At 40.5% G+C, this 19,809-nt stretch overlaps 1 protein-coding gene across 16 annotated transcripts in view; it reads left to right on the forward strand.

Annotated features, from left to right (window-relative positions):
* DLG2 (discs large MAGUK scaffold protein 2) overlaps window positions 1–19,809 on the forward strand; it is a 1,558,615-nt gene that overhangs the window by 1,201,341 nt on the left and 337,465 nt on the right. For all 16 annotated transcript variants that reach the window (XM_075061772.1, XM_075061757.1, XM_075061758.1 and 13 more), the window contains one exon: window positions 15,423–15,491. In XM_075061772.1, the coding sequence (XP_074917873.1) occupies window positions 15,423–15,491 (69 nt within the window). The remainder of the gene's footprint in view (window positions 1–15,422; window positions 15,492–19,809) is intronic.

Below are 19,809 nucleotides of genomic sequence, written 5' to 3' on the forward strand. Positions count from 1 at the left end.
GAGGAAGGAATGACTGACGACATTTACCCAGAACCACCCGCGACAATAATGATTCAACCCAGAATTCCAAGGGGCGGGGGAGACTGCGGGAACTATGGGATAGCTACGGAAGAGCTACCCACAATGCAACGCTTCAGAAATCTACGTTAGCCTCGGACCATGGACGGACAACGCCGAATTACTGTGCCTAGTGTGGCCGCATGAAATCGAATTTATAATATCAGTTTTATAAAACCGATTTTAGCTAATTCGATATTATCCCGTAGTGTAGACATGGCCTTAGGTACAGATTTTTAAATGTATTTAGGTGTTGCTCCACTCAGCATTGGAAAGCCTAAGTGATTTAGCAGCCTAAGGGCTTGTCTACCCAATGGCACTGTGGTGAGGTTTGACTCACCACTGCGGCACCTCCTACTGGCTGTCCCAGAGATTAACTCTGCTAGCCAGTGCACCTTCTTCTAGTGTTGTCTTGCTGCCGCCGCTTCTGCTCCAGGACCCACATCACTCCCAGGACCAGTGTCCTCTTCATGACACAGTCCTCTGGCAGTGCTTCATTCTGTGCTCCCACTTCCTGGGGAATTGCCGTCTGCTGTCCAGCCACTTCCTTCAGTGGAGCTGCAGCCAATTGTATGGCCACTTCCTCAGTAGCTGGGGCAGAGGGGGAATGGGGACCCAGGCCCACCAACTACTCCAGGTCCCAGCCCAGGGACCCTATAGATGGCTGCCACTTGCCACAGCCCCTCCAACTTCTCAAAATACTTCCCTGGGCCCCTTCCCTCCATCTCTACCCTTATCTCAGGGCCACAGCCTGCAGCCTTGCAACCTGCCAGAAACTCGCTCTCACTCCCCTGATCCTGCCCAGGTGCTGGCTCTCTTCTCTTCTTAAGCACCCGGGAGTAACTGAAGTTGCTCTGCCCTGCAGCCCTTTTTATATGGGCCTGCCAAACCCTAATTGGCTGTTCCTTGCAGTCCCTCTCCTATTGGCTGCTTTTTGCACCATACTAAAAAATTAATCTGAATTCAAAGTGGGTTAGTTAACCCGTATTAAACCCCTGTGTGGACACACTCATTCAGAATTAAATGGCCATTAATTGGGGGTGGGAGGAATATTGTCAGCTAAGACAATCACAGAATCCTGAACTTAGGTGTTGGGAAGAACTGCCTTTTTTGTTTTAAAAGGTAATATAACTTTAAATTCATATTTTGGAGGCATTTGCAAATCTGGGCATTCAGATTGTATGGGGAGATCTTGGCAAATCACCAAAAAACCTGGACCACTAGTGATAACTGGAATATTGATTATCATGCTTATTGCCAAAAGCAGCTAAATCAGTAGGTCTTAGCAGACCTCTGCAACAACCATAGCATATCTAAGCAAGAAACCAGAAAGGGAGGGCCTTAAACTCAACTGAATTAAGGCCTATTTTATTCTGAATGAGAGTGTCCACACAGGGGTTTAATACAGTTTAACTAAATATGGCTAAATATGATTTTTACCAGTTATACCAAGATTTTAGATTTTAAGAGTGAACTCCCAGAAGAGGGTAGAGCCACTTCCAGGCCTTCATTGACAAGGGCAGATTGATGGCCAGAACTTCCTTTCAGGCCATGGTGAATGCTGCAGACCCAGGAGTCCAGAGGAATGTCTACAGCCATTGTTATGAGGCAAGACTCTTGTTACAATCCTCAGGTTTCCCTAGCGAGGTGCAGAGTACTATCCAGGGTTGGGCCTGGTTTGAGGACAACTCTTTGCTCTCTGGACATCTTTCCCCCCACCTCCAAGACAAAACATTACAAACAGAGGTACAGGGTGAGACCACCTCCTCGGTCCTTTTATTATCAACATAAACAGGAACTATCACTTGAAATACAGAGGATTTATAGATCTAGGAACACAGCCTCTGCAACATCCACTGCCATATCTCAGTCTAACCTTCAGTCGAAGAGTTTCTTTTTGGAGGCTACCTTACTCAACTTGCCTGCAACTGAAGGGTCCTAACTAGCAACAAATGGGTACTGGAAGTTATTCACAGAGGCTATCTGATCAAGTTTCTGGCAACTCCTACCCACAAACCCCCTTCCTAGTTTATTTTCAGAGACCGCTCTCACAAAGAGCTTCTCCAGGAATGTAGACCCCCTTCTTCTCCAGCGAGCCATAGAAAAGATTCCACCTCAGCATCAAGAGGAGATTTCTTGATCCCCTGAAAGAAAGGGGAGGGAGGCCAATTCTCGACCTATGTTGACTAAACGTATTCATCCGAAAGCTAAAATTCCACATGATCTCTTTGGCATCAATAATTTCCTCCCTAGAAGTCTACAGCAGCACAATGGGGCTGAGTTCCTCACATGATCTGAAGAGTAAATCTGTTTGCTCTTGGCCTACACAATCCAGCCAGCATGAGATGCTGTCAGATAATAAACTTACAAACATAGTACTTCTATACAGAAACTTATCTCTTAATAATCAGCAGTAGAGAAAAACAAATCTTTTCATAAGGATTAGCATAGAACAAAAAAAAATCTGTTTTAAAGACACCTGCATAAAACCTGTCATAGTTTTTTTCACATTGAAAATAAACCATTTCTCTCAAGTCACTCTTTGATGATTTAACTGACCCATTGTACTATTTCTGCATTATAACAGTTGCTGGGTATTTTTGTTAAGAGACAGAAACTGATGGATTAAAAACTATTAAAAAAAATACAGCTAAATTGGTATCAACCAATAGAACTTTAACCATTATACAACTAAACAGATATGCCAAATATTCCTAAACAGTCACCCATTCATTTCGTGAATAGTACAGATTAGTGTCATTTTCTTTCCAACTTAGGTGCTTTTATGACCCCAGTACTGTGGTTTCTGAGTGCCTCATACTCTTTTAATGTATTTATTAGACCTGTCAAGTGATTTTAAAAAATTAATCTCAGTTTTAATTGCCCTGTTAAACAGTGCTATTAAACTCCTTTTACTGAGCTAGGTGGGCTCCCTTCAGCTGAGCGAGCCCTTGTTTGCAGGGGAGGGTGGATTTTACCTTAGGGACTCTGCATGTGCCAGGGAAGGAGAGGCTGGTGCAGAGTAGCAGAGCTTGCCAGGCCCCTGTTCTCTATGGGACACCCCCTGAAGCGAGGGGCCAGCTAGGATGCATTGGGTCATGGAGCCAAGGAAGGTCAGGGTTGGTCGCAGGAGCGAGTGGCTGGCCAGGGCAATGGGGCATGCTGTGGGGGGCTGTCAGTCCCAGGAGCGAGTGGCTGACTGGAGGCAGTGTGGCATGGCTCGGGGGAGTCGGTCCTGGGAGCAAGTGGCTGGCAGGGAACAATGATGTAGGCATGGCATGGAGGAGAGCTGTCAGTCCTGGGAGTGAGTGGCTGTCTGGAGGTAATAGGGCATGGCGTGGGGTGGGGCGGGGCAGTCCTGGGGGCAAGTGGACAGCTGGGAACAATGGGTTATGGCATGTGGGGGAGGACCGTCAGTCCTGGGAATGAGTGGCTGGCCGGATCCAATGGGGCATGATGTGGGGCGGGTGGGTTGGTCCTGGGGGCAAGTGGCCAGCTGGGAACAATGGGGTATGGCATGGGGCAGGGAAGAGAGGATATTGGTCCTGGAAGCAAGTGGCCAGCTAGGGACAATGGATCACGGTGCGAAGGAGTCAGGATCCCTACCTCTCTGCCAGAGCCGGGATGAGAACCAATTCTTGTCTCTTCCAGCTCTCCAGTGGTGGCTTGGGTTACTGTACCTGACTGGACACTGTCAGGTCCCTTGGCAAGTGATGCCTGCCTTTCCACTGCGATTAACATGTTAATTGTGTTTTCAGTTAATTGTAGGCATTAACTGCGATTAATTGACAGCCCTAGTATTCATCTTCACAGCATGCCTGTGAAGTAGGGAGTTGCTAGTATCCATATTTTTACAGCTGGAGAACTGAGATACACAAAGATTAAGTGACTTGCCCAGGGTCAAACAAATGTCTGTGGTGGAGCTGGTAAGTTTCAAACTTATTTATTAAAAAGAGCTACAAATAAAACACAATTTAAAAAGAAATCTTCCAAATTCATATTGCAGCACAGCCTATACATGAAAAGAAAATCTTGGCTTCCATTACACTGTCTGCATCTTGAAGCCTCCCTCCCCCCCAAATAAATAAATAAATAAATCAAGATGATGTCATTGGACTGTAGAATAATTTTCAGAGGGAAGCCCCATTGTTTATTTTGAGTCTGGATAAAGAGCTAAACCACAAGGATTTAGCAAGATTAAAACATGAACGGTTCCTTATATGGGTAACAAGAATGTCCAGAGCTGTTACAATTAGAGCTAAGAAACCATTTGGAAGGGATATGAAGCCTCATGTTTCAGAACTTAACCCAATCGCTAACTATAAAAGATCAGGATAAAACCTTAATGTAGGAGGCAGATTATTGCACATCTGCAGAAAGTTAAAACTAGATTAGATGCCTCAGATGGCTGCAATGTCTCAAAAAGCTGTTGTTGGGCCATGAGGAAATAGGCAATCAAACTGTACTACTTAGTACAGGAATCAGCATTTTATACCCAGAAGGAGCAATTGATGACTGACTCATTCGCTGGGTTTCTTGTCTCTTTATTTACTCAGACTTGTTCTTTTCTCAAGCTTCTATTGCTTGAAAATAAGGTTGTTTAAACATAATGTTATTTTAATAGTGGATTTTCATAAATAATAGGGACACATAAATCAGATTCCACAGAAACTGGAATTATAACACAAACCTGTTGTAACAAGATTTCCTGCCACTCTTGCAGATGCAAGATTTGAAAACTTGGATGAGCATCCAAACTGTTGGGCACATCTTTACAGCTGCCATCAGTTTTTGCATCACAAATGATTCATAAATGTATTATCTATGAAGTGTTTAGTATTAGTTGATTGGAGAGCACTCACAGATTTGTTGTGGAACTGCTTCATGCACAAAAATAACATGGGCAGAATTGACACAGGAGGCTGTAATGATAGTCTAGGAAGCGTTAACACAGTAGTCCCATCTTCAGATAGATCTCTTTTGCGTGACTCTTCCCTTTGGGGCTGCTTCATGAGAATTGAAATCTGTTAATGGCCCTTGTTGAGAAGAGGATATTTTCTTGGTATAAATTCAGCTGTGATTATATTTATTGATAGCTCCTAATTTGAGGTGCAACAAGCACACAGGAGAACAGAACCAAAGTGCAAAGATTCATGAAGAGATGAGTACATTTTCAGCTGCAGGTACTAAGGGGAGGTTTGAGCCTAATAAATGAAAAGCTCTTTGCCCAAAAGAGAGGAGACCAGAAACCTGACAAATCACATTAAATCAAATTTATTTAAATAAATTAAATAAAAGTCTTCCAACTGGTTCCAGGAAGATGTATCCCTGAGAGGATCCACATTATAAGAAGTGGTTGACAAGCAGGAAGAAAAATCTAAAAAGTTCTCATGAAGGAAAACTCAGACTGCTTTTGCTGTCTTCCCAGGATTTATCCTATTAAACGGACAACAGCATTATATTGATTCCCAGGAATGTTATAAATTAGCTGTTCATAATCTCACTCATGCATTTGTAGCACCACTAATTCTTAAAAACTTTTAAACCCAGCTTCTCTCCCTCTCTCCGCCCATAACCTCTAATACAGTTTTACTCGATGTATCCAATTGGGTTTATAACTAAAACTGTTCACTTTAATGACCAGCAAAGACTCCGATACAATTCTTTCTCTTCAAATATTGAATGTACTGAGTTTCTTTAAATGAGTGCTGTCTAGGCCTAATCTTGTGTAGGGGCATAAGAGTTTCCATAATGGAACACACAAATGATCCTTCTAGTCTAGTATTCTTCCTAGTATGATATCTGGCCTATATCAGAGGAAAGCAAAATAAATAGCTAAAGTACTTGGATGGTACTGCAGTGCTGTACCACAGGGATGTATTTATTCCTGACCCCATGTAGTGAGCCTCTTACGCCCAGAAACATGAAGATTAACAGCCATTGTAAATGATGTCCTACCTGTTTTAACTTTATACTCCATTTTAGAGCCTTATCTTGCAAAATACTGAATGTGTCCTATGAACTGCTGAGTGCCCACAATTTCCATTGAAGTCAAGAGGTGCATAAATGTTTACTACCACCTACAAGAGATTAGAAACAGCACATCCTAAGATACTGCATTCATTTGCCATTCACCTTGCACTTTGACAGTATGTTCATTGGTACCGCTGTTTTATTTTCTGATTAACATTATTCAGCTCATTTGTGTGGTTGTATTGTGTGTGTTATTTCTGGTTTGGTTTTGCCTGCTAGTATTACTCAAGGATGTATGTTGAGAATTTTCATGTTTATCCTTCTTATTATCTACCTCCCCCACATACATCCCCAGTGGGCCTGTTCTTATTTCCATTGACATCAATGGCAGCAAGTAAGTTTCTTTCCATTTCTCCTTTTTCATATATATATATGTATGGCCCTAACCCTGCCGAGGGTTGTGTCTGTCCAGAGTCCATTTGAAGAAAAGGACAAGCATTCAATACACACCCAAAAATATGTTGCCTAAAGACAATATGCGTATAAATAAGCCAGATACTATTATTCAGAAGGTACCACACTAGTGTCAGTGAACACAGTATTAGAGCAGAAGGTAATTAGTGAGTACATGCAATATTGAGGATGCAGTTTCTAATTTATTTTAAATGGTAATAGTAATCTAATACACTTTTGTTACGATTATTCTTTCCATCTTAATAAACCGGTCCATTAATGCAAAGAATATCCTATTTTAACTGCCTTGCCTGGATGATTGGAGTTAATGTGCACCATTTTGGTACATATCTGAGAGTTAATTACTGTATCTGCAGAGAGAAGGAAGTTATTCCAATTTAGTCTAGTGTATTTAGCCAAGAAACTGTATGGAAAGCTATCAGAGTGGTAGCCGTGTTAGTCTGTATCAGCAATCTATTTATAATCATGTATTCTTATTTACCCTATCATAGACTACACTAGTGATCAGAAATTGGCTGTTGATAAAGATTAGCACAAACTATACATTCTGGTCATTAGACTTTATGAAGTGCAGACACACATTTTTTGTCAGGGTCGGGATAGACATTTTCCTGGCCTGGTTTACAGCATTTCAGAATATTGTATAGTAAATTGTTTACTTCTGCAGCTCTCATTTTGAGAAGCTACAGAAGCAGCAGCAAGTGTCTCTCTTTAATCAATAATCAGGGATTTTTGCCCCAGCAGTCCCATAAAAGTTATACTTGTTTTAATGCCTCACTCTGCTAGACTGTACATAGATGAGGCCTTCTCTTTAGGCAATAGGAAACCATTTCTGTGTATTTAGACCATTATTAAATAATGCAGCTGGCATATATTTGAACAGCCTGCTATTTGGTGTTTTGGGATCACAGAGGGTTTTGTGCAAATCTTCTTCCTTTTGTGCTTCTAAGTTTAGCTTTGAACTGTAACCATTCAGATTTGCCTGGTTTCCATCTGAAACTATAATGGCTCAGATTTGCTTGAAACTCAGCCTGAGTTTTGCCTGCAATTAACTGGAGAGGTATTTAGATACAAGGATTTAAGTTGTAATGGAACTAAAAACCGAGTGCCTTCACTTGCTTATGAGTTTCATTAAGTAAGGCACAGCTCTAGAAAATATCGGTATTGACCTAATGTAGTTTAGTATAGTGTGATCAGTGCATGGCAATTGTCATGCAGTACTTGTTAATGGTAACTGTACCAACTAAATCCCTATCATACTGAATTATCACCCCTGCTGTAAAGGCTCAACTATGGTGACAGTAAACCATAGTACGTGCCCCTTAGAGTGTAGAATAAGCATAGCCACAGCACCAATTATGTGTTATGTGAGGCAGTTTGGGCCAGTGGAGAGAGCCCTAAACTGGGAGTTAAGAGTCCTGAGTTCTGTTCCTGGTACAGGACCTGCATCCTCTCCAACAATTTGTGTATTTAATCCGTAAGCTCTTTAGGTTGTAGAATCTCTTACATGTTTACACAATGGGGTCCTGATCTCAGAAGGGGCCTCCAGGCACAATTATAATGGTATATCATAATAATGTGGGTTCATCCTCCTCTGTTGGGCCAACTTTGATGAGCTGTAACTATTATTCCTTCTCTGACCCCTCTGGAAGCAGAGTATCTGGAGTGGTGTTGACCTTGAGTAATCCTTTCCCTCAGGAAGGCACAAGTGCAAACTGCACACATTACTTGTTATCAGGGTGTGAATCTGTTTTGCTAGAAATGTTAAAATCAAAGCTTAACTCCGTGCTATACATATTATTCCAAATATAACTTTTTTAAATAGAAAAATGTTGATGTAAAATTGGGCATTGCAAATATTGATATATGTACATTGAGTGATAGTGAACAATAAATTAGATACGACATTGCAGTGCTGAGGGGGGGGCACAAGAGAGCCTTTGTGCAGTTGCATCGTGTCAAAGAGTAAGGCAGGAGGTAACAGTCACTTTCTTTATGAGGCATTGATAACTATGTGCTGTACCTCATTAATTGCTGGCATCCTGGGCGCTGTAGGCAAATTGGAGGGCACACAAAGTACAGCAGAACTTCACATTTATGAACACCTGAGGAATTGGAGGTTGTTTGTACCTGAAATGTTCATAACGCTACACAAAATGTTATGGCTGTTTTTCAAAAGTAGAACTCAACATTTACTTAATACAGCTTTGAAACTTTACTATGCAGAAGAAAAATGTTGCTTTTAACATCTTAATTTAAAGGAAACAAGTACAGAAGCGGCTTCTTTACCTTGTCAAATCTTTTTTTTTTTAAATCAGAGAAGTAGCCATATTAGTCTATGTGCACAAAAACACCGAGTAGTCCAGTAGCACCTTAAAGACTAACAGGTTTATTTGGGCGTAAGCTTTCATGGGTTAAAAAACCCCATGCATCTGAAGAAGGGTTTTTTACCCACGAAAGCTTATGCCCAAATAAATCTGTCGGTCTGTAAGGTGCCACCGGACTCCTTGATGTCTTTTTTTTTAAAAACTTTCCCTTTATATCTTTTAGTAGCTTACATATCACACTGTACTATATTGTACACTATTTGCCTATTTTTTTTTGTCTCTGCTGCCTGATTGGTTACTTCTGATTCCAAATGAGGTGTGTGGTTGACTAGTCAGTTCATAACGCTGGTGTTTGTAACACTGAGTTTCTTCTCCTAGTAGCAGCTCCATCTATGAATGAGAAAATAACAGCACTCTTCTGCAGTTCTTCATTACCACAAAAACCGTTTTCTCTACTACTGTAAGGTCCAAAGGAAAAAAAATTAAGATGTAATTCTTATAATTATTTCTCCAGTGTTAAAAATGATTAGAAAGAACTTGATTTGTCAAACTAGTTTTATGATTTAGGTTTTGTACTAAATAGTCTGTATGAAATATTAATGCTTGGGATCAGTTTGAATTCAGCAGATGAGGTATTACTGGTTAGTTGGAAACTTGGACTCTTTCTTTGTTAGGATGATCAGGGTGGTCCCTTTCTTCATTTTGACCCTTTTAGAATTGAAGCATTAATTCACAACCCTGAATTCATTCATTTACTGAATGGACTGTAATCTCTTTGTATTTACTTGTGGACATCTAAGACCACGTCATCATTCCCTCAAATGTATTTGTTACTATAATTTGACACTTGTTTTCTGAACCTTTCTTTTCTTAGCTTTATGAATGGATGGTGAGCAGTTTGCTGTTGATAGTCATATTTAGGCTGGAATTTTCCAAGCGCTAAGCACGGGTCTAAATGTGCTTCTACTGAAATGAATGGGAGTGTAACCCATGACCTCAGTGGTAGCAGAGATAGTCCAGGGCTGATTGCTTTTGAAAATCCCACCCTCAGAATTAAAGCTGTCTTGATTAGTTATGAATGGACACAAGTGTTCCTGCTCTGATTGCAAGAGTCTATTGTATTCCTTCTAATAAGGAAGATGGCTTGAAAAAGTGACCGAGGGTTAAAATATCTTGAGGAGAGCTGCCAGATCAGATTTCCTTTTGGGGACAGATCTTGCAGTGATGACATTCCTAGAAAAACTAGGATTCTTATAGGATTTACTGGGTCGGTGGAGATTTTAATTGTCTTTTGTCAGTCACTCAAATTGAAAATCGAATCCTTGTCTGACTCTGTTAGTTGCCTCTGTGCCAGCTTCTAGCAACAGGTTTTGATAAATCTTTCCTGCCATTGTGTAAGCATAGATTCATAGATTCTAGGACTGGAAGGGACCTCGAGAAGTCATCGAGTCCAGTCTCCTGCCTCATGGCAGGACCAAATACTGTCTAGAGCATCCCTGATAGACATTTATCTAACCCACTCTTAAATATCTCCGGAGATGGAGATTCCACAACCTCCCTAGGCAATTTATTCCAGTGTCCAACCACCCTGACAGTTAGGAACTTTTTCCTAATGTCCAACCTAAATCTCCCTTGCTGCAGTTTAAGCCCATTGCTTCTTGTTCTATCATTAGAGGCTAAGGTGAACAAGTTTTCTCCCTCCTCCTGATGATACCCTTTTAAATACCTGAAAACTGCTATCATGTCCCCTCTCAGTCTTCTCTTTTCCAAACTAAATAAACCCAATTCTTTCAGCCTTCCTTCATAGGTCATGTTCTCAAGACCTTTAATCATTCTTGTTGCTCTTCTCTGGACCCTCTCCAATTTCTCCACATCTTTCTTGAAATGCGGTGCCCAGAACTGGACACAATACTCCAGTTGAGGCCTAACCAGCGCAGAGTAGAGCGGAAGAATGACTTCTCGTGTCTTGTTTACAACACACCTGTTAATGCATCCCAGAATCACGTTTGCTTTTTTTGCAACAGTATCACACTGTTGACTCATATTTAGCTTGTGGTCCACTATGACCCCTAGATCTCTTTCTGCCATACTCCTTCCTAGACAGTCTCTTCCCATTCTGTATGTGTGAAACTGATTGTTCCTTCCTAAGTGGAGCACTTTGCATTTGTCTTTATTGAACTTCATCCGGTTTACCTCAGACCATTTCTCCAATTTGTCCAGATCATTTTGAATTTTGACCCTGTCCTCCAAAGCAGTTGCAATCCCTCCCAGTTTGGTATCGTCCGCAAACTTAATAAGCGTACTTTCTATGCCAACATCTAAGTCGTTGATGAAGATATTGAACAGAGCCGGTCCCAAAACAGACCCCTGCGGAACCCCACTTGTTATACCTTTCCAGCAGGATTGGGAGCCATTAATAACTACTCTCTGAGTACGGTTATCCAGCCAGTTATGCACCCACCTTATAGTAGCCCCATCTAAATTGTATTTGCCTAGTTTATCGATAAGGATATCATGCGAGACCGTATCAAATGCCTTACTAAAGTCTAGGTATACCACATCCACCGCTTCTCCCTTATCCACAAGACTCGTTATCTTATCAAAGAAAGCTATCAGATTGGTTTGACATGATTTGTTCTTTACAAATCCATGCTGGCTATTCCCTATCACCTTACCACCTTCCAAGTGTTTGCAGATGATTTCTTTAATTACTTGCTCCATTATCTTCCCTGGCACAGAAGTTAAACTAACTGGTCTGTAGTTTCCTGGGTTGTTTTTATTTCCTTTTTTATAGATGGGCACTATATTTGCCCTTTTCCAGTCTTCTGGAATCTCTCCCGTCTCCCATGACTTTCCAAAGATAATAGCTAGAGGCTCAGATACCTCCTCTATTAACTCCTTGAGTATTCTAGGATGCATTTCATCAGGCCCTGGTGACTTGCAGGCATCTAACTTTTCTAAGTGATTTTTAACTTGCTCTTTTTTTATTTTATCTTCTAAACCTACCCCCTTCCCATAAGCATTCACTATGTTAGACATTCCTTCAGACTTCTCAGTGAAGACCGAAACAAAGAAGTCATTAAGCATCTCTGCCATTTCCAAGTTTCCTGTTACTGTTTCTCCCTCCTCACTGAGCAGTGGGCCTACCCTGTCCTTGGTCTTCCTCTTGGTTCTCATGTATTGATAAAAAGACTTCTTGTTTCCCTTTATTCCCATAGCTAGTTTGAGCTCATTTTGTGCCTTTGCCTTTCTAATCTTGCCCCTGCATTCCTGTGTTATTTGCCTATATTCATCCTTTGTAATCTGACCTAGTTTCCATTTTTTATATGACTCCTTTTTATTTTGTAGGTCATGCAAGATCTCGTGGTTAAGCCAAGGTGGTCTTTTGCCACATTTTCTATCTTTCCTACCCATCGGAATAGCTTGCTTTTGGGCCCTTAATAGTGTCCCTTTGAAAAACTGCCAACTCTCCTCAGTTGTTTTTCCCCTCAGTCTTGATTCCCATGGGACCTTACCTATCAGCTCTCTGAGCTTACCAAAATCCGCCTTCCTGAAATCCATTGTCTCTATTTTGCTGTACTCCCTTCTACCCTTCCTTAGAATTGCAAACTCTATGATTTCATGATCACTTTCACCCAAGCTTCCTTCTACTTTCAAATTCTCAACGAGTTCCTCCCTATTTGTTAAAATCAAGTCTAGAACAGCTTCCCCCCTAGTAGCTTTTTCAACCTTCTGAAATAAAAAGTTGTCTGCAATGCAGTCCAGGAACTTATTGGATAGTCTGTGCCCCGCGGTGTTATTTTCCCAACATATATCTGGATAGTTGAAGTCCCCCATCACCACCAAATCTTGGGCTTTGGATGATTTTGTTAGTTGTTTAAAAAAAGCCTCATCCACCTCTTCCACCTGGTTAGGTAGCCTGTAGTAGACTCCTAGCATGACATCACCCTTGTCAAGATCTCTTTCTTGAGTGGAAACAGCTAATTTAAACCCCATCATTTTATATGCATGGTGGGATTATGTTTTCCAATGTGCATTGCATTGCATTTATCAACATTGAATTTCATCTGCCATTTTGTTGCCCAATCACCCAGTTTTGTGAGATCCTTTTGTAACTATTCGCAGTCTGCTTTGGACTTAATTATCCTGAGTAATTTTGTATCATCTGCAAATTTTGTCACCTCACTGTTTACCCCTTTTCCCAGATCATTTATGAATATGTTGAACAACACTAGGCCAGTACAGATCTCTGGGAGACACCACTATTTAAGTCTCTCCATTCTGAAAACTGACCATTTATTTCTAATTCTGTTTACCACTTCACAACGTACACTCTAAAAATGGAAATAATGTGAAGCACTAGCTACTGGAAATGAAAGTGGGGAGCGAGTGTAGTGCTTGCCCTGTGGTACAGCGCCATATGTTTCAACTTCATATGCTAGACAGCTAGAGAAATGACATTGTTTATTGAATTGTGTCCTCCATCACACAGCATATATTGGTTAGGCAGCAAAATGAAATGAACAGTAAGATATACGTGTGATACCCACTGACGCTGAGCTTAATTTTTAATGAAAATATAATGCAGTATTTAATCCTAACAGACTGTCATAGTTGTTCAATAACTGTATAGTGCTTTATAGCAAAAGGCAAAAACTGTAACTTAGTGGATCAATGATATATAACGGCATTAAAGTTTATTTTTCCTACACAGTGTGGTAGAACCAAAATTTATACCATGTAAACACTTAAACTAATCACAGTAGAGTCCCGTGAAATTTCTGCAGCCTTCTGTCTATGGGCCCAATCCTGCTACCACAGTAACCAGTGGGAATCTTTCCATTTGATTTGTGCCAGTATGAGAGCAGAACTGGTTCAACTACTGATATTCTAAGTTCTCCAGTGCTGTACTGAAGTGACTGTATGCTACTGTCCCCACTGGATGTGTGTGTGCGCGCGCAACAGGTTTTGCAATCAGTCATGAGTTGGTATGAGAGAAACCACTGGAGCTGCTCAGAAATTTTCCAATAGAATGATTTTCCAATGGATAGTGCCGTTTCTACAAAATCAACATTTTCCTCAGGAATATTGAAATGAAAGCTCCAGCTTTCCAGGTTCTTGGCAGTTCACCTGGAGGGCTGACTGGGAAGCCAGGATCCCATGGCTTCCAGGTTGCACCACAGCCCGTCTGGCGGGCTCCAAAGCTCACCAGCCTAGCCTGCCCCCTGTTTCATCGGCTACTCAAAGAACTGGGTGGCTAGCTTCCCAGCTGAGTAGCTCCCATGGTTGCCCTGCTCCTGAGCTGGTTGCCTCCCCAGGCAGCTGGCTCCTGAGGAACCAGGCAGGCAGTCAGTAACCTCAAAAATTCTGTTTTGGTTTGCCCCAAATGGTATTTTTCTAGAAGTTCCTTCCTGATTCATACAGAAAAATATCTTTCACAGGAAGGGATTTCAATTTTCTGGCCAGCTCTAGAAACCATAGCTTGAGGATTACCAAAGTGGTTTCTGGTTATATATCATATTTAGAGTGCTAATAGCTTCACTATAGGCAAGCATTGAAATAGCTAGTGAGTTCATAATTACATCTGCTACTATCTAGAAAGGGCATTATCATTTTATATTACTTCTAGTAGTGTAGCTTCCAGAAGGTTGTGCTTTTAAAAGTGATGGAACAATTCTACCCAGCCCCACGACTAAATTTCTGGGAGAGTCAATACAATGTGACTTGTTTTAACCATCAAAATATCTGTGTTACTGTCAGCTTTATCTCATTCCCCCACTTCTCCTGGTGCGTATTCTTTAATTTAATGTCAAATCCAATACTACCGCTGGCAGTCAACTATTTTAATTTTGGTGATGCTAGTCAGTTCAGTCTGGGGGTCTATTACTGCCTTTATTATCATACTTATTTTAAATAAAAGCTATTGTCCAGTTTCTGTTTACATTGTGTATCCACAGTTTGGACTGTGCTGAAAATTATTTGGTTTTAAAACAGTAGCTATGAATAGTAAATGTCTGTAATAATCAATATCTCCCTCCATCTAAAATCCACTGGAAAACATTTCCATAGTTACAACTTATAGAGATGCAGATTGCAAAATCTTGTGCTGAAAATTCTACATAGCAAACAACAAAAAATTAGCATAGAGAAGTATGCTGATAACAGCACTTTGATTTCATTTCCCAGTTGTTCTACTGCTACATTTTATATAAATAACAATTAGCATCTGAGTTGTTGTAAGTCACTTGAAAAATACAATCTTTTGTATTCATACATGTTTTTAAAAGATAGATCCTTCCAAGTCTGTCTAGTTATAATCTGTTTTTAATGAGGAATAACATCTTATTAAACAGGAGACAAGATAATTGGTTTCTTCCCCTTATTATTCAAAGAGAGAGAGAGCACAAGGATCAGTACATATGAGAGATGCATAGGAATATCTCTCAGTAATTTCAGTAATCTGATAATTATTTCTAGGTCATCTGTTATATCTTAATTGTGACTACCCATTACAGTAAGAACAAGAGAATCAGCAAGTAGAGTCATATTTCTTTAACAAATACTTTTCTTTATTCTTCCTTGTCTATACAGTCATTCCCAGCACAGTACTGCAACGCGTCCACCCACAATGAGCTTACAACGAACCATTTCTCTGGAAGGGTAAGGCTGTTCTTTGTCTCTTGAGCTGCTTAATATGGAAGCTAGGTTTCTCTCTCTCTGTCTGTCTCTTTCTATCTCCAATTGTACACTGACATTTACCAGATTGAAGGGGGAAAAAAATCTCTCTGACCCAGTACTAATACCAGATGAAATACACAAAGTCTTCATGTTGGAAGGTATGGCACTCCCCTTCTGTGACCTCCAGGAGGGATCTACTGTTAAATGGGGTTTAGATTGCAAGAACAAACCTACTGTGCATTTTTGGAATTGGTTCATGGTGGAGCAGAAGGTTGATGGATGACTTTCCCTTTCAGGCAACCAAACTCAGTCAACAGGACTTTAAGGGAGGCAACATGGGGTTTTATTGCAGATCTCTTGGCCCAGTCGCAGGTGCAAATATCCCCAGTAGCATTAAAATGCCCCCTTTACCCATGGTGGCTGAGATTTATGGCTGCAGGGGAACCAGCTAGGTAGAGTGTCGAGGCTGTCGGAACCAGGCGCCAATGTGTAAATGCAAATAGGATTGCTGTGGAGGGCAAAGGTCTTTTGTAGCTTTCCTGAAATCCTTGAAGTTCTTGGAGGATCTGTGGAAAAAATTAACATTAGGAAAAGAATTGCTGAAAGCACTGATATGCAACAGAAAAGTACAATTGTGTGGTGGTTTTACTGAGGAGCTTTGAACCCATCAGCTGGAGCGGATAAGGCAGTGGCAGTATCCACTTCCCAAAGTGTCAGTTGACAAGCAAGTTTCTGAGTTCCCTGCATGCATATTTTAATTATTATTAATAATCATATTTATCACAGTAGTGCCTAGTGACCAACCAAGATCTGGGGCCCTTTGTGGTAGACCATTGTACAGACACAGAGTAGCAGACAGTCTTTGTCCTGATAAAATAATCTTGTAGACAAGACAAAAACAATGTGATGGCAGCAAATAGCATGTTAGCTCCAAGGGGGTTATTTGTTTTGGTTTATTGGCAGGTGAGATATGGTGTAGTTATCAGGAATTGTTGGGGGTTGGTTTACATTTTTGTGTGTGGTCCATTTGATGTTTTCTCTCATTGCTTTATTTTTACCAGTGTGCTATAGAGATTAATTTGAACTCCATTGCTGCAGTGAAAAATTGCATAGAAGAAAAAGCTCATTCATTTATTTTAAAATTCAGTGAAGCTTAATTAAAGACCTTGTGACTTACTAAATATAGCGAGCATCAAGTTCAGTATTTCTGATGGACATATCCTAATTAACACTCAGGACACTTAATCTGTCATGGAAGTAATCTGAGTGCCATCACTTGAGTTCACTTCACTTGCCTTGAGTTAACATTTACATGTAAAAACAGAAAAATATTTCACACTAATCATGGAAATTCTTACTAATGTCTGATTCTAATCCATGTTAGCCATATTACAGTATGGGTGAGTTTCTTTTAGTGTAGCATTACTGTATGTGTACCATTTCTTTCAGTGTAGCATTACTGTATGGGTGAGTTTCTTTCAGTGTAGCAAATTATGCCCAAAACTGAATACAGTAATTCTGGAGAAAGAACAAGAGCTTGTGTGTGTGAGTGATTTTAGTAGTAAAAATGCAAATCTGCATATACAGATGGCTAAATTTTCACAAAACTAAGGGGGGGAAAGATGATTCATCCACAACCAAAGTCAACTGGTTTCATGTCTTTAATAATATCAGGACAACTGACAATTATATGGAGTGCTTGGATTTTGGTTGCACTGGCTTCTTTCAGAGGGCTAGTATTAATTTTAGTTTTGATTCTCCCATCTGATTCATTGTGTGTAAAATTCCATTACTGCTAAAAAGGCCTAGAGCAAAAAAGTATAACATGACCCAATAAGCAAGCAATGCCTGTCCTTTTTTTTTCTTTTTACTTTCAGAGTTGAGTCGATGTCAGACTATCAGAGCTAGGGAAACGCCACCCTCCTCTTGTTCTCTCATTCACTAACACTTCCTTCCCCATATCATGCATACCAAATCTAAATTTATTTTGAATGTAGATACAAAACAATGCTCTAATCGGTGTTGGGTTGGGGGAAGACTCCTCGATACTAGGCCCTAGGCTGGATCAAGGTAATCTGGGACCCTACATACAACAGGATACAGAGTTTGCAGTGGCTTCACCCCACAATTAGAGTGACAGTGGCTGAGCCCCTCCCAGAGAGGTGGAGGTAGCAGAATGGACCTCCCTTCTCCTTTCCAAGCTTTTTGTATGGCTGATAACAGTGGAATTTTCAGTTGGCTGAAAGTTCATGCAGATAGACTGATACTAATTTTCAAACCACAACAATGAATATAAGAATGTAAGAATATAAGAATGACCCTACTGGGTCAGACCAAAGGTCCATCTAGCCCAGTATCCTGTCTTCCAACAGTGGCCAATGCCAGGTGCTTCACGGGGAATGAACAGAACAGGTAATCACCAGTGATCCATCCCTTATTCCCCATTCCCAGCTTCTGGCAAACAGAGGCTAGGGACACCATCCCTACTCGTGCTGGCTAATAGCCATAGATGGATCTATCATCCATGAACTTATCTAGTTCTTTTCTGAACCCTGTTACAGTCTTGGCCTTTACAACACCCTCTGGCAAAGAGTTCCACAGGTTGACTGTGCGAATATGTAAAATATGAATGCAAGGAATAAACAGGAAGAACTGGAATTATTAGTACATAAGCTAAATCATGACTTAACTGGCATCAAAGAGACATGGTGGGATACATCTCATGACTGGACTGGAATTGGCATAGAGGGGTTTAGGAAAGAAAGGCAGGGGGAAAAGGAGGCAATGATGCATTGTATATCAAAATATGTATAATTGTTGAGAGGTCCAGAAGGAGGTGAGATGCAGACTAGCTGAAAATATTTGGGTGAAAACAACAGGGGGAAAACAGGGAGATGTCATAGGTGGGGTTTACTACAGGCTACCAAATCAGAAGTAGGAGGTGGATGAGGCATTTCTAAAATAAATCACAGAAATATCCAATACACAAGACTCATTAATAATGGGAGACTTTAACTACCCAGACATCAGTTGGCTAAGTAACACAGCAAAACCCAAAATGTCCAGTAAGTTCTTGGAATATATAAGTGATATGGACTCTAAAGAAAGTAACCAGGGGACAGCCATTGTAGATTGTAGATATGATTCTGACCAACAGGGAGGAATTGGTTGTGAATCTGAAGGATGAAGGCAATTTGGGTGGAAGTGATCATGACATGACAGATTTCATGACTCTAAGGAAAGGAAGGAATGAGAATAGCAGAATAAGGACAATAAACTTCAAAAATTCAGACTTTAACAAACTCAGAGAACTGCTAGGTAAGGTTCAAGGGAAAAAGGAGTGCAGGAGAGCTGTTAATTTCCCAGAGACAATATTAAAGCTGTAAGAGCGAACTATCCTGATGCAAAGGAAAGGTAAAAAGAATAGTAGTAGGCTTATTCAGGTCAAGGAGTCTGTTTCAAGAGCTCTTTACCAGAGAATCAAAAAGTAATCTTACAAGAAGTTGAAATATGGGGAAATTACTAAAGAGGAGTACAAAAGAATAACACAAGCATGTAAGGACAAAATAAGAGAGGCTAAGGCACAAAATTATTTACATCTGGCAAAACTTGCAAACATATCACCTTTGTTACAATGATCAACATCCCCCACAGCACACCTTTCAAGATCCATGGATCCTACACATACCTATCACAATATACAATATACCTCATCCATCCAGTGCACTAAATGCCCCAATAACAACTATGTGAGTGAAACCAGATAACCACTACACTCTTGGATGAACTCATATAGGAAAATGATAAAAGACCGTATCACTTGTGGGTGAACACTTTTCACAAAGCGATCACTCTATATCTGACCTATCACTCCTCATCCTCAAAGGAAACCTGAACAATACTTTCAAAAGACAAGCCTGGGAGCTTAAATTCATAACTCTGCTAGATGCTAACAATCTTGGACTGAACAGAGACACTAGATGTATGTCTTATTACAACACTCTTTAACCCACTAACCCCCTCTTTTTGTCCTATGTCTGCAGAAGTGTTAACAGACCATTCTACCTTGAATGGTCCCTTAGAATAAGTGCTAGTTACTTATGCTAAATGATATGTTACACCTTGCATTTAGCCATGGTTCTTGGAATACTCTCCCAGGCCTGATGAAGAACTGTGTGTGGTTTGAAAGTTTGTCTCTTATCAACAGAAGTTGGTCCAATAAAAAATATTGCCTCACCAACCTTGTCTCTCTAATCAATTTGTAAGCACATATATATATATATAAGTAATAGTCAAAATA

Source organism: Chelonoidis abingdonii, chromosome 1 (assembly GCF_003597395.2).
Source record: "Chelonoidis abingdonii isolate Lonesome George chromosome 1, CheloAbing_2.0, whole genome shotgun sequence".
Lineage (NCBI taxonomy): Eukaryota > Metazoa > Chordata > Testudines > Testudinidae > Chelonoidis > Chelonoidis abingdonii.